At 43.3% G+C, this 22,928-nt stretch overlaps 2 protein-coding genes and 1 pseudogene across 2 annotated transcripts; all 3 read right to left on the bottom strand.

Moving 5' to 3' along the window:
- On the bottom strand, positions 1 to 4,461 carry LOC115682221 (ankyrin repeat-containing protein ITN1-like). Its single transcript, XM_030606374.2, has 4 exons — positions 4,228 to 4,461; positions 2,957 to 3,457; positions 2,024 to 2,433; positions 1 to 1,550 (listed from the first exon to the last, which is right to left on the bottom strand). Exons 1-4 carry the CDS (start codon positions 4,247 to 4,249, stop codon positions 720 to 722), a joined length of 1,764 nt encoding a protein of 587 aa, XP_030462234.1. The 5' UTR covers positions 4,250 to 4,461; the 3' UTR covers positions 1 to 719.
- A 2,066-nt stretch (positions 4,462 to 6,527) lies between these two features.
- Positions 6,528 to 10,165, bottom strand: LOC115682163 (ankyrin repeat-containing protein ITN1-like). Its single transcript, XM_030606314.2, has 4 exons — positions 10,007 to 10,165; positions 9,455 to 9,856; positions 8,245 to 8,654; positions 6,528 to 7,539 (listed from the first exon to the last, which is right to left on the bottom strand). The coding sequence occupies exons 1-4, from the start codon at positions 10,026 to 10,028 to the stop codon at positions 6,883 to 6,885; spliced, it is 1,491 nt and encodes a 496-aa protein (XP_030462174.1). The 5' UTR covers positions 10,029 to 10,165; the 3' UTR covers positions 6,528 to 6,882.
- A 1,574-nt stretch (positions 10,166 to 11,739) lies between these two features.
- Positions 11,740 to 19,132, bottom strand: LOC115682194 (3-ketoacyl-CoA synthase 19-like; annotated as a pseudogene).
- Positions 19,133 to 22,928: the final 3,796 nt, after the last annotated feature.

Here is a 22,928-nt window from a genome sequence, read left to right as displayed (position 1 = left end):
TTGTCGATGAAGTCAGAAAACAATGTTATTCCAACCAAAGTAAGACTAGTTGACTATTCATGTCGCAACAGCTACAAAGTATCATGCATACTTTACAGCTTACGTACATATGAAAATATCCATCTCGTGTGCATTGCAGTTTTGGTCTCACAACCACGATCACGAGTAACAAAGTTGATCCCATTTCTCATGTGGTAGGGCTGAAACAATACAACAGAACCCACCACATAATTTAAGAAGAGAATCTGACCAAAAAAAAAATTCAGAAGAGAAGAAAAGGAAACAGGCAGAGATATTGATGGATTCAAATGCTTGATAAAGATCAATATCCGGCCAAACAATGACCACAAACTCGAGAGGTGAAATAATTAGTCCTGCAGTCAAATGACATTAGCTGATAAGGGAAAGCCCAGCAAAATTTGTGCTTCTGCTGCACTAGATCTTGCAGTGTCTTTGCCTGAGAGGCAGGTTCTGATAGGTGCCAGACCCGTCACTTTTTTTTCACCTTTTTTTTACCACTTACTAGATAAGAAAGCATGCCCAACTTCAACATTCAACGACTGAACGATCCGATGTTATGGAGATCAATCTCTGAAGTCCTCATCCCTGCCATATACATTAAGGGAGCATGCTGCACAGATCTCACTTTCGATGACTTTCTCACGTTCATTTTGGTTGCTCCCAACACTACAAAGCCACCAAGCAGTGCACAGTCCTGTCTAAAGAGCATATATTCTATCAACCTCTGAGTTAGAGTAGTCGGACGGAAGCAACGAATTGGACCCACTTCTCCTGGCAGACTTCCCCTTCTTCCTCAGCGATCTGCTCCTCTTTGACTTCACGACATAGTATGTCATCGTACCGAGCACCCCAGCCATAATCACTCCCCCAACAGCTGTAACAAGGTCTGCAGCCCAAGCGTGCCGCCTACCAACAACTATGTACGATGCGGCCATAAAACCTACTGAAGTGCACACAGAAGCCAACCACATCAACTTGTTAATAACTTCTACAACTCGCCTCTCTGCTTTCGTTTCACCCCTGACCAAAGTTATTTGGACCACGACAACAGCCAAAGAGGTAAACAGGGCAATGGCATTGAAAATGAAGAATATTTTGAAAGACATGGTGGACACCACCACAGCCATCCCATTATCATCGTCTCCACCAGGAACCGTAAATATAGCTGCAAAGGCAACTGTTGCAAATAGCACAGCCACCACAGTCACAGAGTTGGTGGCATTGTTGATCCCCTCACGATGGAGCTTCCTGAGCTCTTTAGATATGTTATGAACATTTTTATTGGTTCTTTTGGTTTGCTCGAGCTGTGTGTGGACATCTTTCTTGATTTCGGTCACAGTTTTCCTCAATTCGTCTCTTGGTTGGTTTAACTCATTAGCTCTAAGCGCACCACGATGTCTAAGGCAATCTCTAATCTCAGAGGAATCTTCAGACAGGGGAAGTCCTTCAGCTATATCTAGAGGTGTTTTGTGGTCTCTAGTCAGTGCATTGACGTTTGTATCTGGAAGCATCAATAACTCATTCACAATCTGCAAAAGAAAGGTGAAGATCCTTGTTAGAACAAATGAAGGGGAGAGACAGAGAGACAGAGAGACAGAGAGAGCATGCAACAGGGCAGGGCAGGCAATAGAAGCAGTACATTAAGCACTAACACATAATGAAGTAGCATTTGACAACCTTTCACCTAGCAACATGCGGATAGCCAAAGGTCCAAGAAAAAGACAGCATTTGGTATCAAATTCTGCAATCGATAAACCATCTGCAGACACCATGGCAGAGACACTCAAATGTATGGTTATTACTAAATAAAATGATGCCTTTGACCCAACTTTGTCCGATTCAATAAAGAAGTAGGCATTTCAGGAAATCGATACCACTCATTCAAGAGAATTTTTAAGCCCAGATGGTAGTATCACGGGGTTAAGGAAGTTATCCACCAATAAAGAACATATATACACTAACTACTAACTGTGTCTTCAGACTTCCTTTATAAAACATGTACCTCTGCTCTCTTTTTCCTGGTTGCCACATGCAACGCAGTGTTGCCAAATTTATCGGGAAGCATCACTATAGCAGCATCTGCCTCGAGAAGTAATCTCACGACCTCAGAGCTTTGACCTTTCACAGCCATGTGCAGTGCAGTCTGCCCTTTCTTGTCTGTCCTCCGTGCCAACTGGGGATCTTTGTCCAGTAAAGCTTTCACAATATCAACATGACCCTGCCGAGCAGCTAAATGTAGCGCATTTTTCCCGTTCGTTCTAGTATTCTCTATCAAGCTGCAATCTTTTGCAAGAAGTTCGTTCACAACTGCTGTATGTCCCCTTGTAGCAGCAGAACTCAAAGGTGTTGAATTAGAGGGGCCAAGTGTCTTGCTTAATCCAGGGTCATGATCCAAAAGCACTTGCACAATGGCTGCAAAAAAAGAAACTAGCATGAGACTACTGGAGATAGTTGACAATCATGTAATGATAAGTGGCATTGGAACTTGGAAAGACACTTGAACAAGTCTTGAAAGGAAGTAGTATTGGAAATCAACATTAAGTATCAAGGATGATAGCCTATGAGAAGAAGAGTAACATTTGACTCCGAGGCCTATTAGTCCATATGTAACGACCACGGGTAGGTAAAGAGTAAGCAAAAGTTGGCTAAGTTGCACCACACCGCAAGATAGTGCTGCCTTTGCAATTAAAGAACGAGTATTATGTAGCACCGACGGACGTATTTTATAGCAAAGAACAAGTTCTATAATTCATTCTGCAACATGTGTATCTTGAAATCACTTCGAAGGTACCTTTTCTTTCATGGACTATCAAAAACAATCTAATGGTAACATTGAGATCTTAACATCGATTTGTAGCTATGTATATTTAATTAAGCTTTTGAAACAAAAGCTCCAATCTCAGAAAGAAACAGATGAGTGGGTAGAAAGGCTTACCATGGTGCCCTTGACTCGCAGCTGTATGCAACGCGTCAAACCCAGACCTATTCTTCTTCATAACACAATCCTTATTCGAATACTTCAACAACTCCTTGACCACATCAAGGTGCCCTTTCTCCGCAGCAGTATACAAAGCTGTCTCTCCCAATTCATTTATTTCATTGACCACTGCAGCCCTCACCTCCGCAACCTCTGCATCAAAATCTGTGCCACTCAAAGTCCCGACCATCTGCGAGTTGATATCATCAAGAATCTGTTTCACGGCAGCCAGATCACCCCGCTGGGCAGCCAAGTGGAGCTCGGTGTCATTGTGGCGGCCCGTAACCTGTTTTACATACTTTTTCTTCCCAGCCTGATCGATTCGCTTTCCGGAGTTGGATAACACAAGGGCAGGGCCAGTTGATGCTGACGATGGTGATGGAGACGGCGAGGGTTCTGCAGTGGCAATTTTGCTAGTTTCCACCGACGCTAGTCCCTTCTCTAAGTCCCTCTCAGCTCCTGTACAGCCAATGAATGTAAAGCCAGCACAAATTAATCCAACAATTATACCCACCGAATTCCATCTTCATCTGTTTGTTAAAAGAAAATGATTCGAGAAGCCGTATCCAAAAGGTAGACTTGAGACTTCCCCACCATCAAAATAATAACTTGCATTTACTTTACCATATAATTCACCTAAATTACATAGACTTCAACCTCAACTTCAAATCAGATACGTTAGTTGAAACATTATGCATCGGGTAACAACAGGATCGGAGCTATAAAGAAGAATCTTACTTTCACCAAAGATTTCCCGTGTCTTTACTAAGCAGAACTTCTTCTCCAGAAATAGGAACCACGACCAACAAGATTATAAAAAAAAAAGCACATAAACTTAATCGAAATTTATGCCAAATAATCGACCCAAATTCATGTGAAATTCAACCTCAATTACGAACAACGTCCAAATCTACACACTACGAAGCAAGAGAATCGGAGCCAGAGTGAAGAGATACTAAAGCTGGCCCAGCAAAGAACCGCCCCGAAAGCCACTGGGAAGATGCCAACCCTCAGAACGACAAAAACCCACAAACCCACTGAACCAAAAAAACTCATCCAACAAACACAACAGACGGGAAATGGAAAAGGGGGTGAAGCAAGAACGGAAGAATCGAGTCAAACGGCGGGCCGAGCGTACGGACGCGAATCTCGAACCCGCGAGCGGGCAGCAGCAGCGGAGCAAAGCAACAGGACCGACTGAGAGTGGGAGAGTGCGTGGAGGACTTTACCTTCCTCGATCGGAGAAGCCATGATCGCAGCTCAGGGGAAGGCAGGGACCAAGCGAGGAGAGACCCGACCGAGCGATCCCAGATGGTCAATCCGCTCGCCTAAGCACGAGCACAGCACACAGAGTAAAGAGAGAGAGAGAGAGAGAGAGAGAGAGAAGGAGAAGGTGGTGTGCGGGCGAGTCGCGAGAGGAAAAAGGGGAAGGAGAAGAGGACAAAAGGGCGGCAGGCGGAGGGACGAAGGAGCGGGGGAGGGAGGGGGAAGTTGCTGGGCAGCTTCAGCTTTTTGGTGGTGGTGGGGGTGGTGGTGGTGGTCGTGCCGTGGGGAGGGGAACCTTTTGCTTTCGGACAAAAATGGCCGCTCCCCACTCCCCACTCCTATACGTCTAGATTCCCCCGTGTTCTTACATTACATGTACACTGATATTATCCTATCTATGTCCAAAAATATATCTTCTATGCATATATATACATATCCATATAATAATCATTGATTTTATTAAATCTCCTCATTTTTTTGTATCTGTTCCCTCGTTCTCCTCTTTCGAATTCGTGCTTTTTATTTAAATAATGTCTCGAAGTTTTTAGAAAATCGCGTGAGACCGCTCAATCTTTTATTATGATTTAGGTTTGTAGGATGCGTGATTTTTTTTGCGAGCGCGCGAGTTCCAACCATGGTTACAATCATGGTTCAAAAGAGAAGAAATTCTTGAGGTTATGGTTACAACTGTGGTTCAAGTTGGGCGGAGGGTTTTGAACGGTGACATGCATTCTATTGACAGTTGTGGCACCATATCAATACTCGTCGCTCGAAATTTTATCATAGTGTTTATCTTTTTTTGTTTGCATGGTAAAGTGAATATCCTCCCTTTGCAGCACGGTTTGGAAAATTAAATATGATCCTGTAAAAACCAGAGGTTTTCAAAGCAGTAGTAGTTAGGGGTCAACATTGGTCCTTATTCAATTCGGGGGTGAGAATTAGCCTAAATCGGATTGAATCTGCTGGTTAAAAACCTAAGAACTAGCGAGACCTGCTCGGTTCCCAGATTTATTATCTGAACCGCTGAATCATCTTAGAACTGGTATATTGATTTACCCAAGCTTGTTTTAAGTTACTTAAAAAGATATTCGGTCCTAAGTGACTCAAAAAGACTCTAAACTACTTAAACCATTTTACCAAAGGACGCTGATATGCCAATAATGCGATAGAATTCAATATATCTAAAGTATGAAAAAGAAAAGGAGATTGTAACCCAATTCCTGAGTTTATCCAAAGGGTCGGGATTCGGTTCACATTTCAAAATATATGGTACCGGCCCTAACTAGGTAATTTCCAGATTCTCGATCAAGAATCGACTCCCCTCGAAACCAATCACCTTGGTTAGCAGCCCAAGAAATTCCAACGATGGCTAGACAATTGTTCCCAATGGGTCACGGAGTCAACCGCCTCCTTGACCTGAAATATAAAAATGATTGATTCAAGTAGCCTATCCAGATAGAAGAGGTTAGTAAGTAGGTTTTGAGTTTCCAGCTGACATTTCACTGCTCGAGAAAATCTGCGCCTTTGTGGGCAAAAATTCTAACAAAAAGCGTCATTGTAGTTGTTAGTCAATTATGGCGGGCATGGGTCGAAGGAAAGTCAGCCACCTGCCAGTGCTACTTGCTTTCCTCTCGCATTGTTCTTGTTCTGCATCACATACTTGGTCACCATGTCCAAGCAAACCACCTGGGACGCCATACCATGTGAAGGATTTCGTACTGCAGCATCGAGTTACTGAAGAAGTTTTTGCGCTGTTCGCGCGCCTTTCGGGAAGTAAAAGATTGGGCGAGAAGCTGGATGCTCTGTTGCAGTCTTGCAGATGACATAGTTTACTAAAATGAGATGGATTGAGACACCAACTTTTGCACCACTTTGTTAGGTATCCCATAAGCATAGAAGTGGTTGGTGACGGAGGCTTTTGTCTAACTTGTTTGAGGAAGAAAGAGAAGTAAAAGAAAAGATGAGAAAGAATTGCTCGAGGACCATAGCGAGGATATTGAAAAACTTGAACTTGCTTGATACTCGGAGTCGGTGACTCAGGGTCACGGGTCGCAACGACTGAGAAGAGAGCTCGATTAATGTTATCATTTCTTTTTTATGTGGCTGTGAGTGCGAGTCTATGATTATCATGCTTAAGAACATCCCCGGCGAACCGGATCAGAAAGCTCCAGCTCGATACCATATCCACTGAGTGAACTCAATGTAAATTGAGCCAATTGATTCCATCACGAGACGCTACGTTATGCTAAACACAGAGAAATGATTCACCCTGGAATTGGAATCCGACATAAGATTAAACATGAATCTTACACATCGAAACAGTAGAGACCATATAAGACCCACATTGCACTTTTCTTATCTTTCTTTCTAACCGCGATTGTGCCTCCACCTCCCATAACCGATTTGGGTTAGCCCCAGCCTCAGGACGACCACAGTGGCATGCACTCGGCATAGGCTCAGCATCTAACACTCATCCGCACCTTCATAGAAATTGCCCAGTATTGATGCACAGAATCTTCAACCAATAGGAATCGCAATTTTTGGTTAAGATAAATAAGTGCACAGAGAGACAACCGCAGGACCATAAAGAGAGACCACTTACTCAAACACCTCTTGGCCTATGTCTCCTTTTTCCTTATCGACCTAATCCTCCTTAATTTCATCTCATAGTAAGTCTTGATGCCAAGAGATCCCAGTAATATAACTCCCCCTGTAACCGTAATCAAGGTTGAAGCCCACTCGTTCTGCCTGCCGACCACTATATATATTGCAGTCATGAATACCACAGAAATGCTAATTGTCGCTAGCCATATGAGTTTCCCTGTTACCTCCGCCACCATGGCAAGTGCCTCTGGTTCGGTCTCTCCTCTGGTCACTGTGACCTGAATTAGCACCACCGCTATGGACGCGAAAAATGCTATGGAGTTACAGATGATCAATACTTTAACGGAGGTACTGCTCATGGCTAGAGGAATCCCACTACTATCACCACCACTGGGCACAGTGAAAATGGCTGCAAATGCAATTTGGGCTATGAGAATGGCAGCCATATTTACAGAATGTGCACTGTTGATCCCTCCCTGAAGAGCTTTATTGAGTTCTTTGACAGCTATGAGGTCATTAGCTCGGGAAGCACCCTTACGAGAAAGGCAGCTTGTGATGTTAATGGACTCTGGAGAATAAGGGAGCTCTTCAGCTATGTCAAGAGCAGTTTTGCGGTCCTTATTTGTTGCATTGACGTTGGTTTCCGGGTACAGTAATAAGTCCTCCACTATCTGCAAAGCTCTTGGGGGAAATCTGATTAGATGACACTGAATTCTAGTTTCCATGGATATCACAAGTTATAATTAAATAGTTGGGAAATGAAAATAAACAGGTTATCTTGGTGGACTGCACGCATGGATATATTGATAGGAAAGAATAAACTGGGTTTTTACAATGCATAAGAAGTTGCCTTCATTTGTAAAGATATCACCTGATTCTCAGCATCAAGAAAGAATGATTATAGCAGGCAGTCAGGACTTCATTTCGTTACAGATAGGGCTTTGAAAGTACTTGATTTGTAACCATCTGCACACTTTATGCATACAGCTCTGATGCTGAAGGGATGTTCCTTGACACTGATTTCAGGACGCTTGCATGACACTCGTCCCTCAATCAAAACCAAGCACCTGTGTCTACAAGTTACGGTTCTTATGTTCCTAAATTGCCCAGTTCTGGGTTTCTAATTCACGGCAAGTAAACAATGTGACACAAACAACGAATTTCAGTAAAAACTAATGAATTTGAAAGCATGATGGCATGTTATCATGACGAATATGTTCGAATACCCTTTGATACCAAACTAAATCGCAGCTTGCAAATGGGCTATTTAATACATATCATGGACATCTCGTATTGATAGAAAAATGGCAACTACTGTAACTTAAAAAGTGATTGAGTACTACACACATACTCTAATTATGAACCTCAAGAAGTACCTTATCTCGGGCCTTTCTTGTAGCAACATGCAATGCTGTATTACCAAGCAAGTCAGGAAGCACAACCACTGCTGGATCTGCCTCAATAAGCAACTTAACAACTTTTTGACTATATCCTTTCACGGCCAAATGCAATGCATTTTGGCCTTTTGAATCACTCCTCCGTCCCAATTGCTTGTCTTTGCCGAGCAAGGATTGAACAACCTCTACAAGCCCAAGCCTTGCAGCTAGATGCAACGCATTTCTTCCATTTGATTTGAGAACTGTTAGCAAGCTACAATCCCTTGCTAGAAGCTGATCAACTACAGCAGCGTGCCCTCTTGTAGCTGCAGCCATAAGAGGGCTGCTATTTGAGGGGCCGGCAGTCTTGATCAACTCGGGTTCATAATCTAAAAGCATTTGAACAATGTCTGCAATAAAAAGGTCCATATAAGCACAAACATGATTATTGGAATGCCATGACCCTCACGAAATCCACTTCTCATCCTTGCTGATTCGATTCTAGGTAGCTAGGATGTATGCATTTCACTGAGAGTACAGATTCTACAAGGGTGCACCTCTGGTTAGTGCCAAGTGTGTACCATTTTTTACATCTGCATTACAAAAAGATCTGCAAAATGGTAATTGCTTTCTAGAACATTTTCTGATTCAATGTTGTTGGGACTTCAAAAAAGTGGATAGAGCAAGATAAATGCAAAGCAATACTTCTAAATTTAATTTACACTACATGAAAATGTAAGCTCCTCCCTGAAATGTTTTCATATGGGCAAGGCATCAGCCCATGACTGGCCCAAAGACTTGAGCTATAGCCACTCATTATGTAATGACATAGATGCGATGGTATGATATGAAATCGGCCCCATGGTTTCAGTTGAGCTCCACCCTTTTGCAGTATAATGGTGCAAAGATCAGTCTTTCAGCAAGAGTATAAAAAACAAAATGACAGAAAGACCAGACATATCCTCAGAAATCAGGGGACATGAGGGAGCAACTGTCTATTACAATTTGCGGACTGGTCGAAGCTTGCCTCAGACAGAGGATTCCAAGGTCACTTCCATGCTTAGTGAACACATTTCTGTCCCATAATTCCTAATCGGTTTAAATGAGGTGACTTCACGTTCAATGACTAAGTATCCAACCAACCGTATAAACTATACGTCAGAGCCAACAATGAAGAAATTAAGAAATGTAGACATCAGGAATTAATCACCAGCATGTCCATGACCAGAAGCAATGTGCAGGGCAGTCAAACCGTCGATGTTCTTCCTCATAACCCCTTCTCTGGTCGAATGCTTGAGCAGTTCCTTCACGATGCTCGCATTCCCTTTTTTTGCTGCCACAAACAACGCAGTCTCTCCTGATTCGTTCATTTCATCCACCGATTTCAGAGGAGCAACGCTTACTTCTGTGCTCGCCCCATGGATCGGCCGTCGGCTGTCGATTTCGAGAAGGATCCGCTTCACGGAAGCGGCGTCATCCTGCTCAGCCGCTGAGTGCAACTCCGTGCTCTTGCGCGGCATGGCCTTGTTCTTCGTCAAAGATTGATCAAACTGCCCAGTCGTGCCCGAGTTTGGCGGTGGCAGCACGCCACTCTCTATGTCCCGGTGAAATCCTGGACATGAAAAGCACGCCAATCACTCGCTAACTACGGATAAGGAATTTGACAGGACTCAGGAGAGAGCCTCGACGGATAAAACTAAACCGAAATTCTCATCCCACAATTTGAGAAGATATCGGTAGATATGAGGGGGAGTGAGGGAACCTTCTGTGGCTGCCGAAGCCATTTGAACAGCTGCAGAGCGACCGGAGAGGTTGACCACTGAAGAAGAAGAAGAAGAAGAAGGAATGCTCGAGTTTCAATGTCATGTTGGTATGGTAATGTAAAAGACCGGCGGTAAGAACGGAGTTGATCTTGACTTGATGTGTAGTGGCTGTTCGAGTGAAAGTGAAGGGACGGGGAACTGAGGAAGTCAAACGCAAGGAGAGTAGACGCGGAATCGCAGACCCCATGAACGTATGATGGCCCATGCGATAGTATGAACATGTTGACTCGCCGAAGGTTTCTTTTTGTCGCTTCGTTAGAGTGATTGACGATCTTTCCAAGAAAGACGATACAAGTCCCACAAGCACTCCTCAAGAAGACCTATCTCTTTCATGGGATGGAATGCCAGATTTTATACTATTTCTTTCCCTCCAAACACGCTAAAGCTCGGATTTCAGACGTTGCTGCTTGATGACGCATTATGTGAAATTGTTTTATTGTTCCATTGCATTGCTTTCAACTGCATCCGGCCTGATGTTTCCCTCCCCGTTTACTGAATCAACTACCAGTCGATATCGATCGCCATCGTTTATTACCTACAAATTTGGACAGGGCAATCTAAACAACTTGACCGGAGGATAGGGGAAGAGTGGAGAGAAGCTCGAATTACTAATTCTGGACTGACAAGGCGGTCGCAGACGAGGTCGATTATGTCAGTTAATGTGAGAGTTACTTGTACAAAGAGTCCAGGACAATGCAAAAGACATGGAGTGCAAGTAGTTGTTGAAGTCTAAGAGGTCGAAGATTGGGTTATCTCGTCATGGGAATTATGGCGACGCATCGGAAGGGATGAAGATGAAGGTGGTAGAGAAGTGGAAATCGGAGAACACGGGTTGATAGTTGACCAAATTTTCGGAGCAATTTGGCATATTGGGCATTCTTCATGCAATAGATTCGATGAACTGAAGAATTTGCACCGCGAGCAATGTAAAATGAGAAGGCTTCTTCAGGGTGGCAGACGCCCAGAAAACACTCTCCAAGAGTTCATCTTTTATTGTTACTTTTCCATCTATTTTATAATTCCTGTACTCTACTTTTCCATGTAATATCAATTCCAGTCGTGCATTCATTTCCATGTATTTCCTTTCAATATAATCTCAATTCCGTTGCATTTATATTTCCTCACATTTAGATTATCGTGCTTATGTGAGGAACCACCAAGCGATTTTGGTCACCCTCCAATTGTTTGAAGTTTGGATCGCCTTGGCAAATGACAATTTTCGTCGAAGCATTTTGATCATTTCGGAGTCTGCATAGGCCTTTTTGACCCTTTGAAAGATTTAATATCCCTCCACGGAGTCACATACTTAAGTATCACGACTCCGAATTAATTTTCTAGAATTTTTCCTAATTTAACAAATTCAATTTTAGAGTCGTGATATGTCGGAGTTATCAAGTAACTCATGCAAAGCATTTATTATCATAATATCCTATATAAGATTAGGTAATGGGTAGATCCCAACATGTCGCCTATCTAGTCTAGAGTTTAGGCACCATATTGATCATTTAACAGAAGAAGTTATACGCATTCCACTCCAACGATAATAAAACGGCAATTCATTTAATTTCCATCCACCATTGAAATTAAAAAAAGAAAGTTACTTCGACAAACAACACGAATCAAGGGTCCCCATGTCAAACTTAAGAGTTAGGGGATAATTCGAAACTGTCTCCTTGGTGTCGGTGGTGTTTGATAAACAACTCTTGTTCAATAGAAAGCAAGAAAAACAAAAACAAAAGCCAAAACCAACAATAGTTCCATTACCTTTGATTTTCTCACGCGATGGCAAACGCACACACCCTGCCCGATCAACGCACCATCTCGGCCTCCTGGAGCCGGATGAAGTTGAGGCACTCGTCGTTGAGCCACCCGTACTTGTCCATGAATGTGTTGTCGAGGCTGAACCTTGGGTAGTCCTTGAGGCTGTCCTCCCACATGTTCGGCCTTTCCAGGTCCCTCATCACCTCCCACACGCACGTGTTGGTCTCGAACCCGGCCCCGGGGCTTATCATCAGCACCTTGTCCCCTCTCTTTCGGCTGCTTCTTCGCCTCCATGTAACCCAGCACGTACCAGTTCCCGCTCGCTGACGTGTTCCCGAACCGGTGCAGCGCCATCCTCGACAGCTCGAGGTCATCCTCGCTCAAATTCAACTCCTTCCCGACTGTGTCTATCACTGCCTTCCCCACCGGGTGGATGCAGAAGTGGTCGATCCCGGACTTGAGGTTCAAGTTGAGGCCTGGGCCGCCGTGGGCCTTCCGATTCTCTCTCTTGGCGAATGGGTTGTTCGCAAGGGTGTTGGCGAGCTTGTATAGGAAGAGCTTGCCGACAGGGAGGACCCGGGGCAGCAGGATCCGGAGGTTTGCCTCGAGGGCCTGCGAGGCAGCCTCGACAAGCAATTTCGTGATGCGGAAACCCTGGTGCCCCTGCCCATCCTCCTCCTGGATGCAGCAGCTATAGGACTCGTCCTACGAGCCGTGGCGGACGCGGACGGAGTGGCCGAGCTTCATGATGGCCCCGGTCCTTGGCCCGGGCCCGGTCATTGGTGAGGAGGACGGCACTGCCACCCGTGCGAAAGAGGCAGTTGGAGATGATCATGGACTTCTCCTTGGCGCAGTACCGGTGGGAGCCGATGCACTCGGTGCTGACGACAAGGGCGAGCACGTTGTCCTGTGTTTTGAAGAGCTCTTGGACCAGATGGCTCGCGACCACGCTGGCACTGCAGCCCATGCCTGCGCGAGTCAGTTCACTACGAAAAAACAAGGATTTAGCTACGAAAAATTAGCGACGAAAAATTTTTCGTCGTTAATTTCTTAGGGAATTTGCGACGAAAACTAAACTCGTCGCTAATTTGCGACGAAAAAATATTCGTCGCTAATTTGGGACGGAATTTGAGACAAAAAAAAAAATTCATCGCTAATTTGCAACGGAAAACAGATTCGTCGCTAATTAGCGACAGAATTTGCGATGAAAAGAAAATTCGTTGCTAATTAGCGACGGAATTTGCGACGAAAAGTAAATTCGTCGCTAATTTGCGACGGAATTTACCACGAAAACTATATTCGTTGCTAATTTGAGACGGAAAAAAAAAATTCATCCCTAGCGATGAAAAATAATTCGCCCCTAATTTGCGATGGAATTTGCGACGAAAAATAACTGTGTTGGCACTTTCGTCGCAAAATTCGTCACTAATTAACGACAAACCATATTCATCGCTAAATTTTTTTTTTTGGTAAGGTTCATTACTAAATTTTTTATTTGCTGAATTTTTAATATAATAGGTTCGTCGCTAATTAGCGACGATATTTGCCACATTTTGTATTTGAACGTCACTAATTAGCGACAAACGATATCCGTCGCTTTATCTATGTATTTGTATCTATATCTATGCTTCGCTCCAAGAGAAGGAAAAGGAAGAGAAGAAGAGGAGAAGCCGAGGCCGAGAAAGGTAGAAAAGATCATTGGAAATGCTTCTGCTTCTTGCTTATGCTTCGCTTTCATTTTCCTCGCAAAACATCATCATCTTCTTCATGGACAACTTCCCAGAACTTCCAAACCCAATATCCTTCTCCTCCTCCGCCGCCGCCAATGAGTGCACATTCCGCTGTGAAAAAGAACGAGAACGCGTGAAAAAGAAAAAGGAGATAAGAGGCTGTGATGATTCGCAAGAATACAGAGGAGAGAGGAAATGAAACGGGTAGGCACCGAGAACCGGCCGTATCTTGGCGGGGCGGCCAAAACTGGTCGCAGTCATGGCGGAGTTCCTATCAGTTGCCTGATCTAGGCGAATCTGAGCCTCGCTATCTTCCAACACCCCTAATCTCTTCTTTTTTTCCCCCCTTTTTCCCAGATGTGATTATACGAGTTGTTCTTGTGTTTTACTATGACAAAAAAGTGGGTTCTTTCATAGCCCTTTTCTTGTATGAGCTGTAGTTGGCTTTTGATTTTGCAACTGCGAAATTCTAGGTTCTCCTCTGACCTAGCGAAGATGAGCGATGATTCTTCAAAATCGTCTCTTTTAAGTTTCTTGAGTTGTGTTTGGGTTTTGGGTTTCTACATCGACAAGAAAGGACCAAGGTCGTCTCTTTTCTTCTTTCTTTGCTCCTGCAGGAGCGGCATTCTGTTTGCTGCTCTTATTTTGTGGTACCAGGTTTGCCTTTGCGCGTCGAAATTTCTGGCTTCATTCGACAAAAACTACCATGGATTGGTTTCCAGATCGATTAAGTCTGAAGAGCTCGCCGGAAAGATCGTCGAAGTCGGAAAAAAGAGATGACTCGGTTCGATGTTTTTCGCCGTCGCCCAAAGACGGCGAGGTCGAGCGGCGGCCATGGCGAGGCCGCTCGGCCTCCTCTAGATCTGGTCGAGGTTGAGTGGCCTCGCCATGGCCGCTCGACCTTGCCCTCGCCAGCGCCGGCGAGGGCTAGCCTGGCCCATGGCCGGCGAGGTCGAACTCGCCAGCCTCAACCGGTCGCCGATCCGACGAAGAATATAGGGAAAAAAAGAAAAATAAAAAGAAATTCGAAAAAAAAAAATTAACACGTTTAATCAGATTCTGAGTAAACTTGCAAGTCTGAAGGTTTCAATGGAAGATGAAGACAAAGCCCTATTACTGCTATCGTCGCTACCAGCATCTTATGATCATCTGCTGACGACACTCTTGTATGGAAAAGAGACGCTTGAGACACGGATGAGGTCACCGCTGCCCTATTATCTAATGATACGAGAAAGAGGGTTAACAGTCTACAAACAAGGTGAGGGTCTCATCGGAAAAGTCAAGGAGCGAGAACGGGGAAGAACAATCCAATGGGGATCCGGAATAAGGGTCGATCGAAATCAAGAGGGGGTAAAACGAAACTCTCTTGTTATTATTGCAAGAAGGAAGGCCATCTGAAAAGAAATTGTTTTAAGAGAAAGGAAGACTTGAAGAAGCACGAGAAAACTTCTAATCAAGCAAGTGTGGCCGATAGCTCAGACGGTGATGATGGAGATCTTCTCTCTATATCATCAGGTAAGAATCAGTTCGTTGATTCATGGATTTTAGACTCTGGATGCTCTTATCACATGTGTCCGAATAGGGATTGGTTTGATTCATACCGGTCATACAGTGGCGGATCTATTCTAATGGGGAATGATGCGGTTTGCAAAACCATTGGAATAGGGACCATTAAAATCAGAATGTTTGATGGTATAGTCAGAACTTTGGTGGATGTAAGACACGTTCCAGATCTAAAGAAAAATTTGATATCTTTAGGTGCGCTTGATGTGAATGGCTGCAAGTACGCAGCAGCAGGTGGAGTTCTCAAAGTCATCAAGGGAGCTATGGTTGTCATGAAAGGAGAGTTGACTGGAAGTTTATACAGGCTTATAGGGAGTACAGTAACAGGTGGAGCATCTATGACTACAGCTGCAGAGTCCGATACAGATGACACTCATCTGTGGCATATGCGGTTAAGGCATATGGGTGAAAGGGGTATGATGGAGCTTCATAAAAGAAAGCTGTTAAAAGGTGTCAAAAGATGCAAATTGAACTTCTGCAAATACTACGTTTTCGGGAAACAGAGCAGGGTTAGTTTCAGAACTGCAAAGCATACGAGCAAGGATGTACTTGATTATGTACACAGCGATGTATGGGGTCCTGCACCGATCAAATCAAAAGGTGGTGCCGAATATTTTGTGACCTTCATTGATGATTACTCGAGGAAAGTCTGGGTTTACTTCATGAAGCAGAAAAATGAAGTCTTCTCCAAATTCAAAGAGTGGAAGGCTGAAGTAGAAAGGCAGACAGGAAAGAAGCTAAAGTGCTTGAGAACAGACAATGGAGAGGAATACAGGTACACACTATTCCTGGAACTATGTAAAGCTGAAGGGATCACACGTCACTTCACAACATTAGATACACCACAGCAAAACGGTGTAGCTGAGAGGATGAACATGACACTTTTGGAAAGGGCTCGGAGTATGAGGCTGAATGCAGGGCTGAGTAAAAGTTTCTGGGCAGAAGCAGTTAATATGGCATGCTATCTCATTAACAGGTCTCCATCTACAGCCATTGAATGCAGAGTTCCTGAGGAGGTATGGACAGGTAATCCGATTGACTATTCTGGTTTGAGAGTATTTTGTTGTCCAGCCTATGTTCATGTACAAAGTGGACATCGTTCCAAGTTAGACTCAAAGTCTAAGCAGTGTATCTTTCTTGGCTATGAGAAAGGTGTGAAAGGATTCAAGCTATGGGATCCTAATGCACGGAAGACCGTGGTTAGCAGGGACGTTGTCTTTAATGAATCTGACATGATGAAGGCAAATAACAGTTCACATGCAGATGGCAGGAGTGAAGAAGGATCTACTGTGCAGGTGGAGTCAGGTGAACCAGAAATAGCGGGAGGAAGGGAATCATCCAGTAACTCACCAGAATCACAGGAGGCAGTAGAAGATACCTACACCATCGCAGAAGATAGAGGAAAACGTACTCACAAAGCACCTGTGAGATACGGGTTTGAGGATATGGTTGCTTATGCCCTCACAGTAGGTACAGGCGATCCATCTTCCTATCAGGATGCGATATCTGATGCTGATAGTGATAAATGGATGTCAGCTATGATGGAAGAAATGGAATCCTTACAGAAAAACAGGACTTGAAAGATTGTGGAGAAACCTAAAGGGCGAAAGATCATTGGGAGTAAATGGATCTTTCGCAAGAAAGAGGCAGTGTCTGAGAATGAGCAGGTAAGGTACAAGGCTAGACTTGTAGCTAAAGGGTATGCACAGAAGGAAGGAGTGGATTATAATGAAATATTCTCTCCAGTAGTAAAGCACACTTCCATTCGGGTTCTACTTGCCTTGGTAGCCATGTTTGATTTTGAGATGGAACAACTTGATGTGAAGACGGCGTTTCTTCATGGAGACTTGGAGGAACAGATTTTCATGGAGCAACCGACGGGTTCAAAGTGCCAGAAAGGAAGATCACGTTTGTCCGCTTAAGAAATCACTTTATGGCCTTAAGCAATCTCCAAGACAAAGGGTACAAGCGTTTTGACTCTTTTATGGTGCAAATTGGCTATTCGAGAAGTGAGTATGATTGCTGTGTTTATTTTAAAGTGTCAGATGATAATTCGATTATTCTTTTGATGCTTTATGTTGATGACATGCTCATTGCTGCTAAGGATATGCATAATATTGTCTCTTTAAAGTCCTTGTTGAATAATGAGTTTGAGATGAAGGATCTTGGTGCTGCTAAGAGGATCCTTGGTATGGAAATTCATAGAGATAGAAGTGTAGGTAAACTCTGGGTATCTCAAAAGAGGTATGTTGAAAAGGTGCTTGAGCGTTTCAACATGAATAAGGCTAAATCAGTGAGGACACCATTAGCTAGCCACTTCAAGTTATCTGAACAACAATGCCCCACAAAGCATGAGGAGATTGAGGAGATGACTCAAGTTCCCTATGCTAGCGCAGTTGGGAGTCTCATGTATGCTATGGTGTGTAGCAGGCCAGAGTTATCTCATGCAGTCAGTGTTGTTAGCAGATACATGAGTAATCCAGGGAAGGAGCATTGGAATGCAGTCAAGTGGATCTTTAGATATCTGAACGGGACTGCAGACTTGGGTATTATGTTCAGTCACGACGGAGGTTCGAAGGAGCTAGCTGGATATGTTGATTCAGACTTTGCTGGTGACCTAGACAGGAGGAGGTCTACTACAGGATATGTCTTTACATTAGCTGGTGGACCTATCTCATGGAGGGCAATGCTTCAGTCCACAATTGCATTGTCTACTACAGAGGCAGAGTACATGGCAGTTATAGAAGCTGCTAAGGAAGGGCTCTGGTTGACTAGGTTGGTTCGTGAGTTGGGTTTAGAGCAAAGAGGTGCGGTGTTACATTGTGACAGTCAGAGTGCCATACATCTCGCCAAGAATCAAGTGTTTCATGCAAGAACAAAGCATATAGATGTGAGGTTTCACAAAATCAGGGAGCTTGTGTCAGATGGCAGCATTCACTTAAGGAAGATTCACACGAATAGCAATCCTGCAGATTGTTTTACCAAGCCAGTCACTATTGAGAAGTTTGGATCCTGTTTGGGCTCAATTAATATAACTCGCTGTTGAAGGTGAGGGACGCACTCAATGAGTGCAGGAGTGTACCTCTTATGGAGGTAAGGGGATGAAGACATCTATATTTCATATTCTTTCGCAGGTGGCTTTACAGAATCCAAGCCAAGGTGGAGATTGTTGAGGTTGATGTCTTGTATTCTGTTATCCAAGAGATTATGAGGCGGTTCCAAAAGGCCCCCTGACGACTGGACAATATGGGGGTCCCGCTCGGGTCCGGGGTCCGGGGGGGGCCGCCCCGGCGGGGGTCGCAGGGGCAGCGCCCCCGGGCCGCCAGAGGCGTTTTATGTTCAGTCATAGAATGATCTCTATGGGAAAGTTAAATGTTTTAAGCTATGTGGACAATTTTGTAATTTGTGCCATGTAGGGTTTCGCTATATATTTAGGGCAAAACAGGTCTCTAGAGAGAGAAGGAGGGAGTGAGAAAGAGCGGCTATACACTTTTCTACATTATTAGTGAAACAGATCTCATCTCCCCGTGGACGTAGGTAGGCGGAACATCTCCCCTGCTGAACCACGTAAATTCTTGTGTTGTGCGAATTTCCATTACTTTTCTTGCATCGTTGATAAGATCGAATTAGATATTCGACAGCGCCACCCTGTTGCTGACCAACACATTGCCGACCGACTGATGGAACACCTCGTCGACCTCCAAGTAGGCCTCGGGCAGGCTGGGGGCCTCCTTGTGACCCTCGAGCATGAGCCTCAGCCCGTAGGTCTCCTCGTCGTTCCCGGACCAGTCCATCGTTTAGAGCAGGAACCGGTAGTCGTCGAGGTTGAGGTTCCTGTTGCGGAGGACGATGCGGACGCACTCGTCAGTGTTGATCTTTGTGTCCTCGGGGGGTCTTGTAGCACTCGTAGCCGAGCATGTGGCAGCACCTGCCGCAGTGGCGGAGGAGGAGGCTGAGGGTGGCGTAGGACACCGCGAGGACGTACATTGTTGCAAGGAGTGTGATCTCCATTGGAGTGAACTGAGAGACTGAGAGAGACAATTCACTTTCACTCATGTGTTCAATCATTACTGCGTTACTGCGTTTATATTCACGTATCCAATTTCTTTCGTTCATTTAGCTTTCATCTGAATATAAACGTGGACACGTTAAAGCTAAATAAACCAGAAGTGGACACGTGAATACAAACGAAGTAAATCGATAATGACTCAACACTAACTCCGAAGGAAAAACAAAGAAACAAAACCTGAAAACAACTAAAATGAACTGTAATAATGCTCCGATCGCTCTCCCCGTAATAACTCGTTCAAAGCGGGGCACCGTCCTTTTCTAGCTCCTGTTTCTCTTTACCTGATCTCTCTATCTCCTATTAGTCATTCGTACTAAGATGGAAAGCTGGTGAATACAAAGTCGTACCAACAATGCAAAATTGAAAATCGGGGTCGATCCGCTTCTCTTTTTCCAATGACTGATTCGTCTTTCTACAAGAATTGATGAATTTAGGGTCTGTTTGGTAATGTTTTTGTTCTCAGAAATAATTTATGTTCATAAATAGTTTTTTATAATTCTGTTCTCAGGACGAGTTTCTCAATAGAAGAACGGGTTTAGTAACTGTACAAAAATTATATTCCCTCAACAGAAAAAGAACGACCCTAAAGATTTCTACTCCTAATTGTTTTCATTTAATTATAAAAATATCGGTTGAGACTTAATAATTCATGTGTGGATTAAACTGGACTAGAAATAGAATCGTAATATATTATGATATAGAATTAAATGATCTTAATACAAACATAAAGAAAATTACTCATTATAGACAAAGCAAATACCGGGTGGTGATTGAGGAAATTACAGTTTAGGGTTTAGTGGTTTAGGGTTTCAGGGTTTGGCGTTAGGGTTTAGGATTTTAGGGTTTCGGGTTTTGGGTTTTTGGATTTAGGATTTTAGGGTTTGGGATTTATGGTTTTAGGGTTTAGTGTTTGGGGTTTTTAGGGTTTGGGTTTTGGGGTTTAGAGTTTTAGGGATTTGGTTTTGGGGTTTGGGGTTTACGGTTTAGGGTTTTAGGAGTTCAGGTTTGGGGTGTTGGGGTTTAGGGTTCGGGGTTTTGTGATTTAGTGTTTTACGGTTTAGGGTTTTATGTTTAGGGTTTTAGGGTTTGGGTATTGAGATTTAAGGTTAAGATTTAGGGTTTTTGGGTTTCGATTTTAGGGTTTTTTAGTTTATGATTTTAGGGTTTGGGATTTACGGTTTAGCATGAGAATATCTTATGAAAGAGAGGAGCTGATCTTATTTCTCTATTATTTCTTTTTTTTTTCTAGGAACAGAAAAGTAGATTTTTTTTTTACTTCTTATTTATGTTCCAAATCATTTCTCAGGCCACTTTTTTATTCCAAGGAATAGAAAAATTAACTGACGTTTACCAAATGAATTTCTGTTCTTTTTCTATTGCATGGAACAAAAGAACAGAAAAATAGAGAAATAGAAACGTTTCCAGGGCTTGTTTGGTAACGTTTCTATTCCCAGAAATAATTTCTGTTCAGAAATAGCTTTTTTCTTTTTCTATTCCCTAGATGAATTTCTGAGCAGAAAAATGCGTTTGGTAATTATACAAAATTTGTATTCCCAAAATAGAAAAGGAACATAAATACGTTTGATGCGACCCTAAAAATTTCTACTCCCAATTTTTTCATTTAATTATAAAAATGTCAATGGAGACTTAACAATTCATGTTTGGATAAAATTAGACTAGAAATAGAATAAGAATATATTATAATATAGAATTGGATGACCTTAATACAATCATAAAAAAAAAAAAATTTACTCCTTATAAACAAAGCAAATACCGGGTGGTGGTCGAGGAAATTACAGTTTAGGATTTAGGATTTAGGATTTTAGGATTTGGGGTTAGGGGTTAGGGGTTAGGGTTTTAGGATTTTGATTTTGGGGTTTTGGGGTTTATGTTTTTAGGGTTTAGGTTTTAGAGTTTCGGGTTTGAGGTTTTGGGTTTAGTATTTCGGGTTTTGGGTTATGGGTTTTAAGGTTTGGGTTTGGGGTTTAGTGATTTAGGGTTTTAGGGATTTGGGTTTTGGGTATTGGGATTTAGGGTTTAGAGCTTAAGGTTTGGGATTTATGATTTAGGGTTTGGGATTTTGCGGTTTAGGGTTTTAGGGCTTAGGGTTTGGAATTACGGTTTTACGGTTTTGGGTTTGGAGTTTGGGGTTTTAGGGTTTAGTGTTTTGGGTTTTTGGTTGGGGATTTAGAGTTTGGGGTTTTGGGTTTGGGTTTTGGGGTTTTAGGGTTTCGGGTTTTTTTTTAGTGTTATGGGTTTTAGGGTTTGGGTTTTGGGGTTTATGATTTTAGAGTTTAGGGTTTAGGGCTTAGAGTTTAGTATGATAATATCTTGTGAAAAAGATAGCTGATATTGCTTCTCTATTGTTTCTCTTTTTATTCCAAAAACAAAAAAGTAGATTTTTTTTACTTATTATTTCTGTTTCAAATCTATTCCCTGACCACTTAGGGCGCGCATGATGACCATTCTGTTTTTCTGTTTATTTTTCTGCTTTCAGGAACAGGTTTGGAACAAAAATTCGTTTGGTAACGCAATTTCATTTTTCTATTTTTAGAACAAATTTCTACTCCAGAAATAGGTTTGAAACAGAAATCAGAAGTAAAATTTTTTTACTTTTCTATTTCTGGAACAAAAATGAGAAATAAAAACTCTTCTCATCACTTGCCTGCACTACTAGCCGGCCGCCCACCCACCGCCCCCCGTCGCCGCCGGTCGCCACCCGCCGCCGCTGCCCATCGTCCTCCGTCACCTACCTGCCGTCGTTCGTCTCTGTCCACCGCTGTCCTCCGCCGCTGGCCGCCTCCAACCACTCGCAGTTTACCTTCCTCCACCGTCCAACGCCGGCCGCCACCTCCCGCCACCGCCCACCTCCCGTCGCCGCCCAACATCACCCACCTCCCGCCGCTGCCCACCCGCCAACTGCCTCCTGTCATCGTCCACTGCCGCCGGCCGCCTCCCATTGCCGTCCTTCGCCACCGTCCTCCTCCACCGCCCAATGCCGATCACCTCCCACCACCGCCCACCTCCCGTCGCCGACCGTATCCCCCCACCGCCCGCCGTCCACCGTCCATCGCCTCCTGCTCGAAAGGAAGAAATTTTGTGTTGTTATCAAACGAATTTCTATTTCAGAAATAGAAATTTTGTGTCATTATCAAACGCATATTTTGGCTAAAAAACTCATCCATGAAATAGAAATAGAGAAATAGAAAAATCAATTTTTGGCCAGAAATTGATTTCTGAAACAGAATGGTTATTATTCGCGCTCTTAACTGATGTTACCTAACGCATTTATATTCTTTTTATGTTTCAGGGAACAAAAGAACAGAAAGACAGAGAAACAAAAACGTTACCAAACAAGCCCTTAGAATTCCAAAACTTAGGATAAAAAAAAAGAAATAAAAAAGCTCGTACAACAACATAGGACAAACGTAAGCTAATAACCTCACGTTGGTACAGTTTGGGGCGACAAGAGATTTATAGGTTAAAAATTAGAAGTTATCTATTCAAATCTCATCGATTATGTGCAAACTGCTTTGAATGAGAGTCAATTGTATAGGTCAAAGATCTTATATTGATTTGTTTAAAGGACTTGTCGGGTAATTCATAAAATTTCAAGTAGTCGAGTCTCTAAACTCGTGCCTCTAAATTATTTTCGTGACCCTCCAAAGGATTACATGGAAAATAGGTTTAAGGGTATTACTCGAAGGACAATCCAAATGGTTCATCGAAATGACGGTT

The sequence above is a fragment of the Syzygium oleosum genome, unplaced genomic scaffold (assembly GCF_021117445.2).
Source record: "Syzygium oleosum isolate NSW1041296 unplaced genomic scaffold, Sole_v2.1 Sole_v2.07, whole genome shotgun sequence".
Lineage (NCBI taxonomy): Eukaryota > Viridiplantae > Streptophyta > Magnoliopsida > Myrtales > Myrtaceae > Syzygium > Syzygium oleosum.
Note: the sequence above shows the minus strand (reverse complement) of the source record. Positions and strands in the feature narration are given on the sequence as shown.

Coding starts and splice junctions, on each gene's coding strand:
- LOC115682221 (XM_030606374.2), bottom strand. CDS start 4,249: ATGGCTTCTCCGATCGAGGAAG. Junction 3,458..4,227: donor GGCTTCTCCGATCGAGGAAG/GTAAAGTCCTCC, acceptor TTGGCTGTACAG/GAGCTGAGAGGGACTTAGAG. Junction 1,551..2,023: donor CCAGGAAAAAGAGAGCAGAG/GTACATGTTTTA, acceptor TTTCTTTTGCAG/ATTGTGAATGAGTTATTGAT.
- LOC115682163 (XM_030606314.2), bottom strand. CDS start 10,028: ATGGCTTCGGCAGCCACAGAAG. Junction 9,857..10,006: donor GGCTTCGGCAGCCACAGAAG/GTTCCCTCACTC, acceptor TTTCATGTCCAG/GATTTCACCGGGACATAGAG. Junction 7,540..8,244: donor CAAGAAAGGCCCGAGATAAG/GTACTTCTTGAG, acceptor AGAGCTTTGCAG/ATAGTGGAGGACTTATTACT.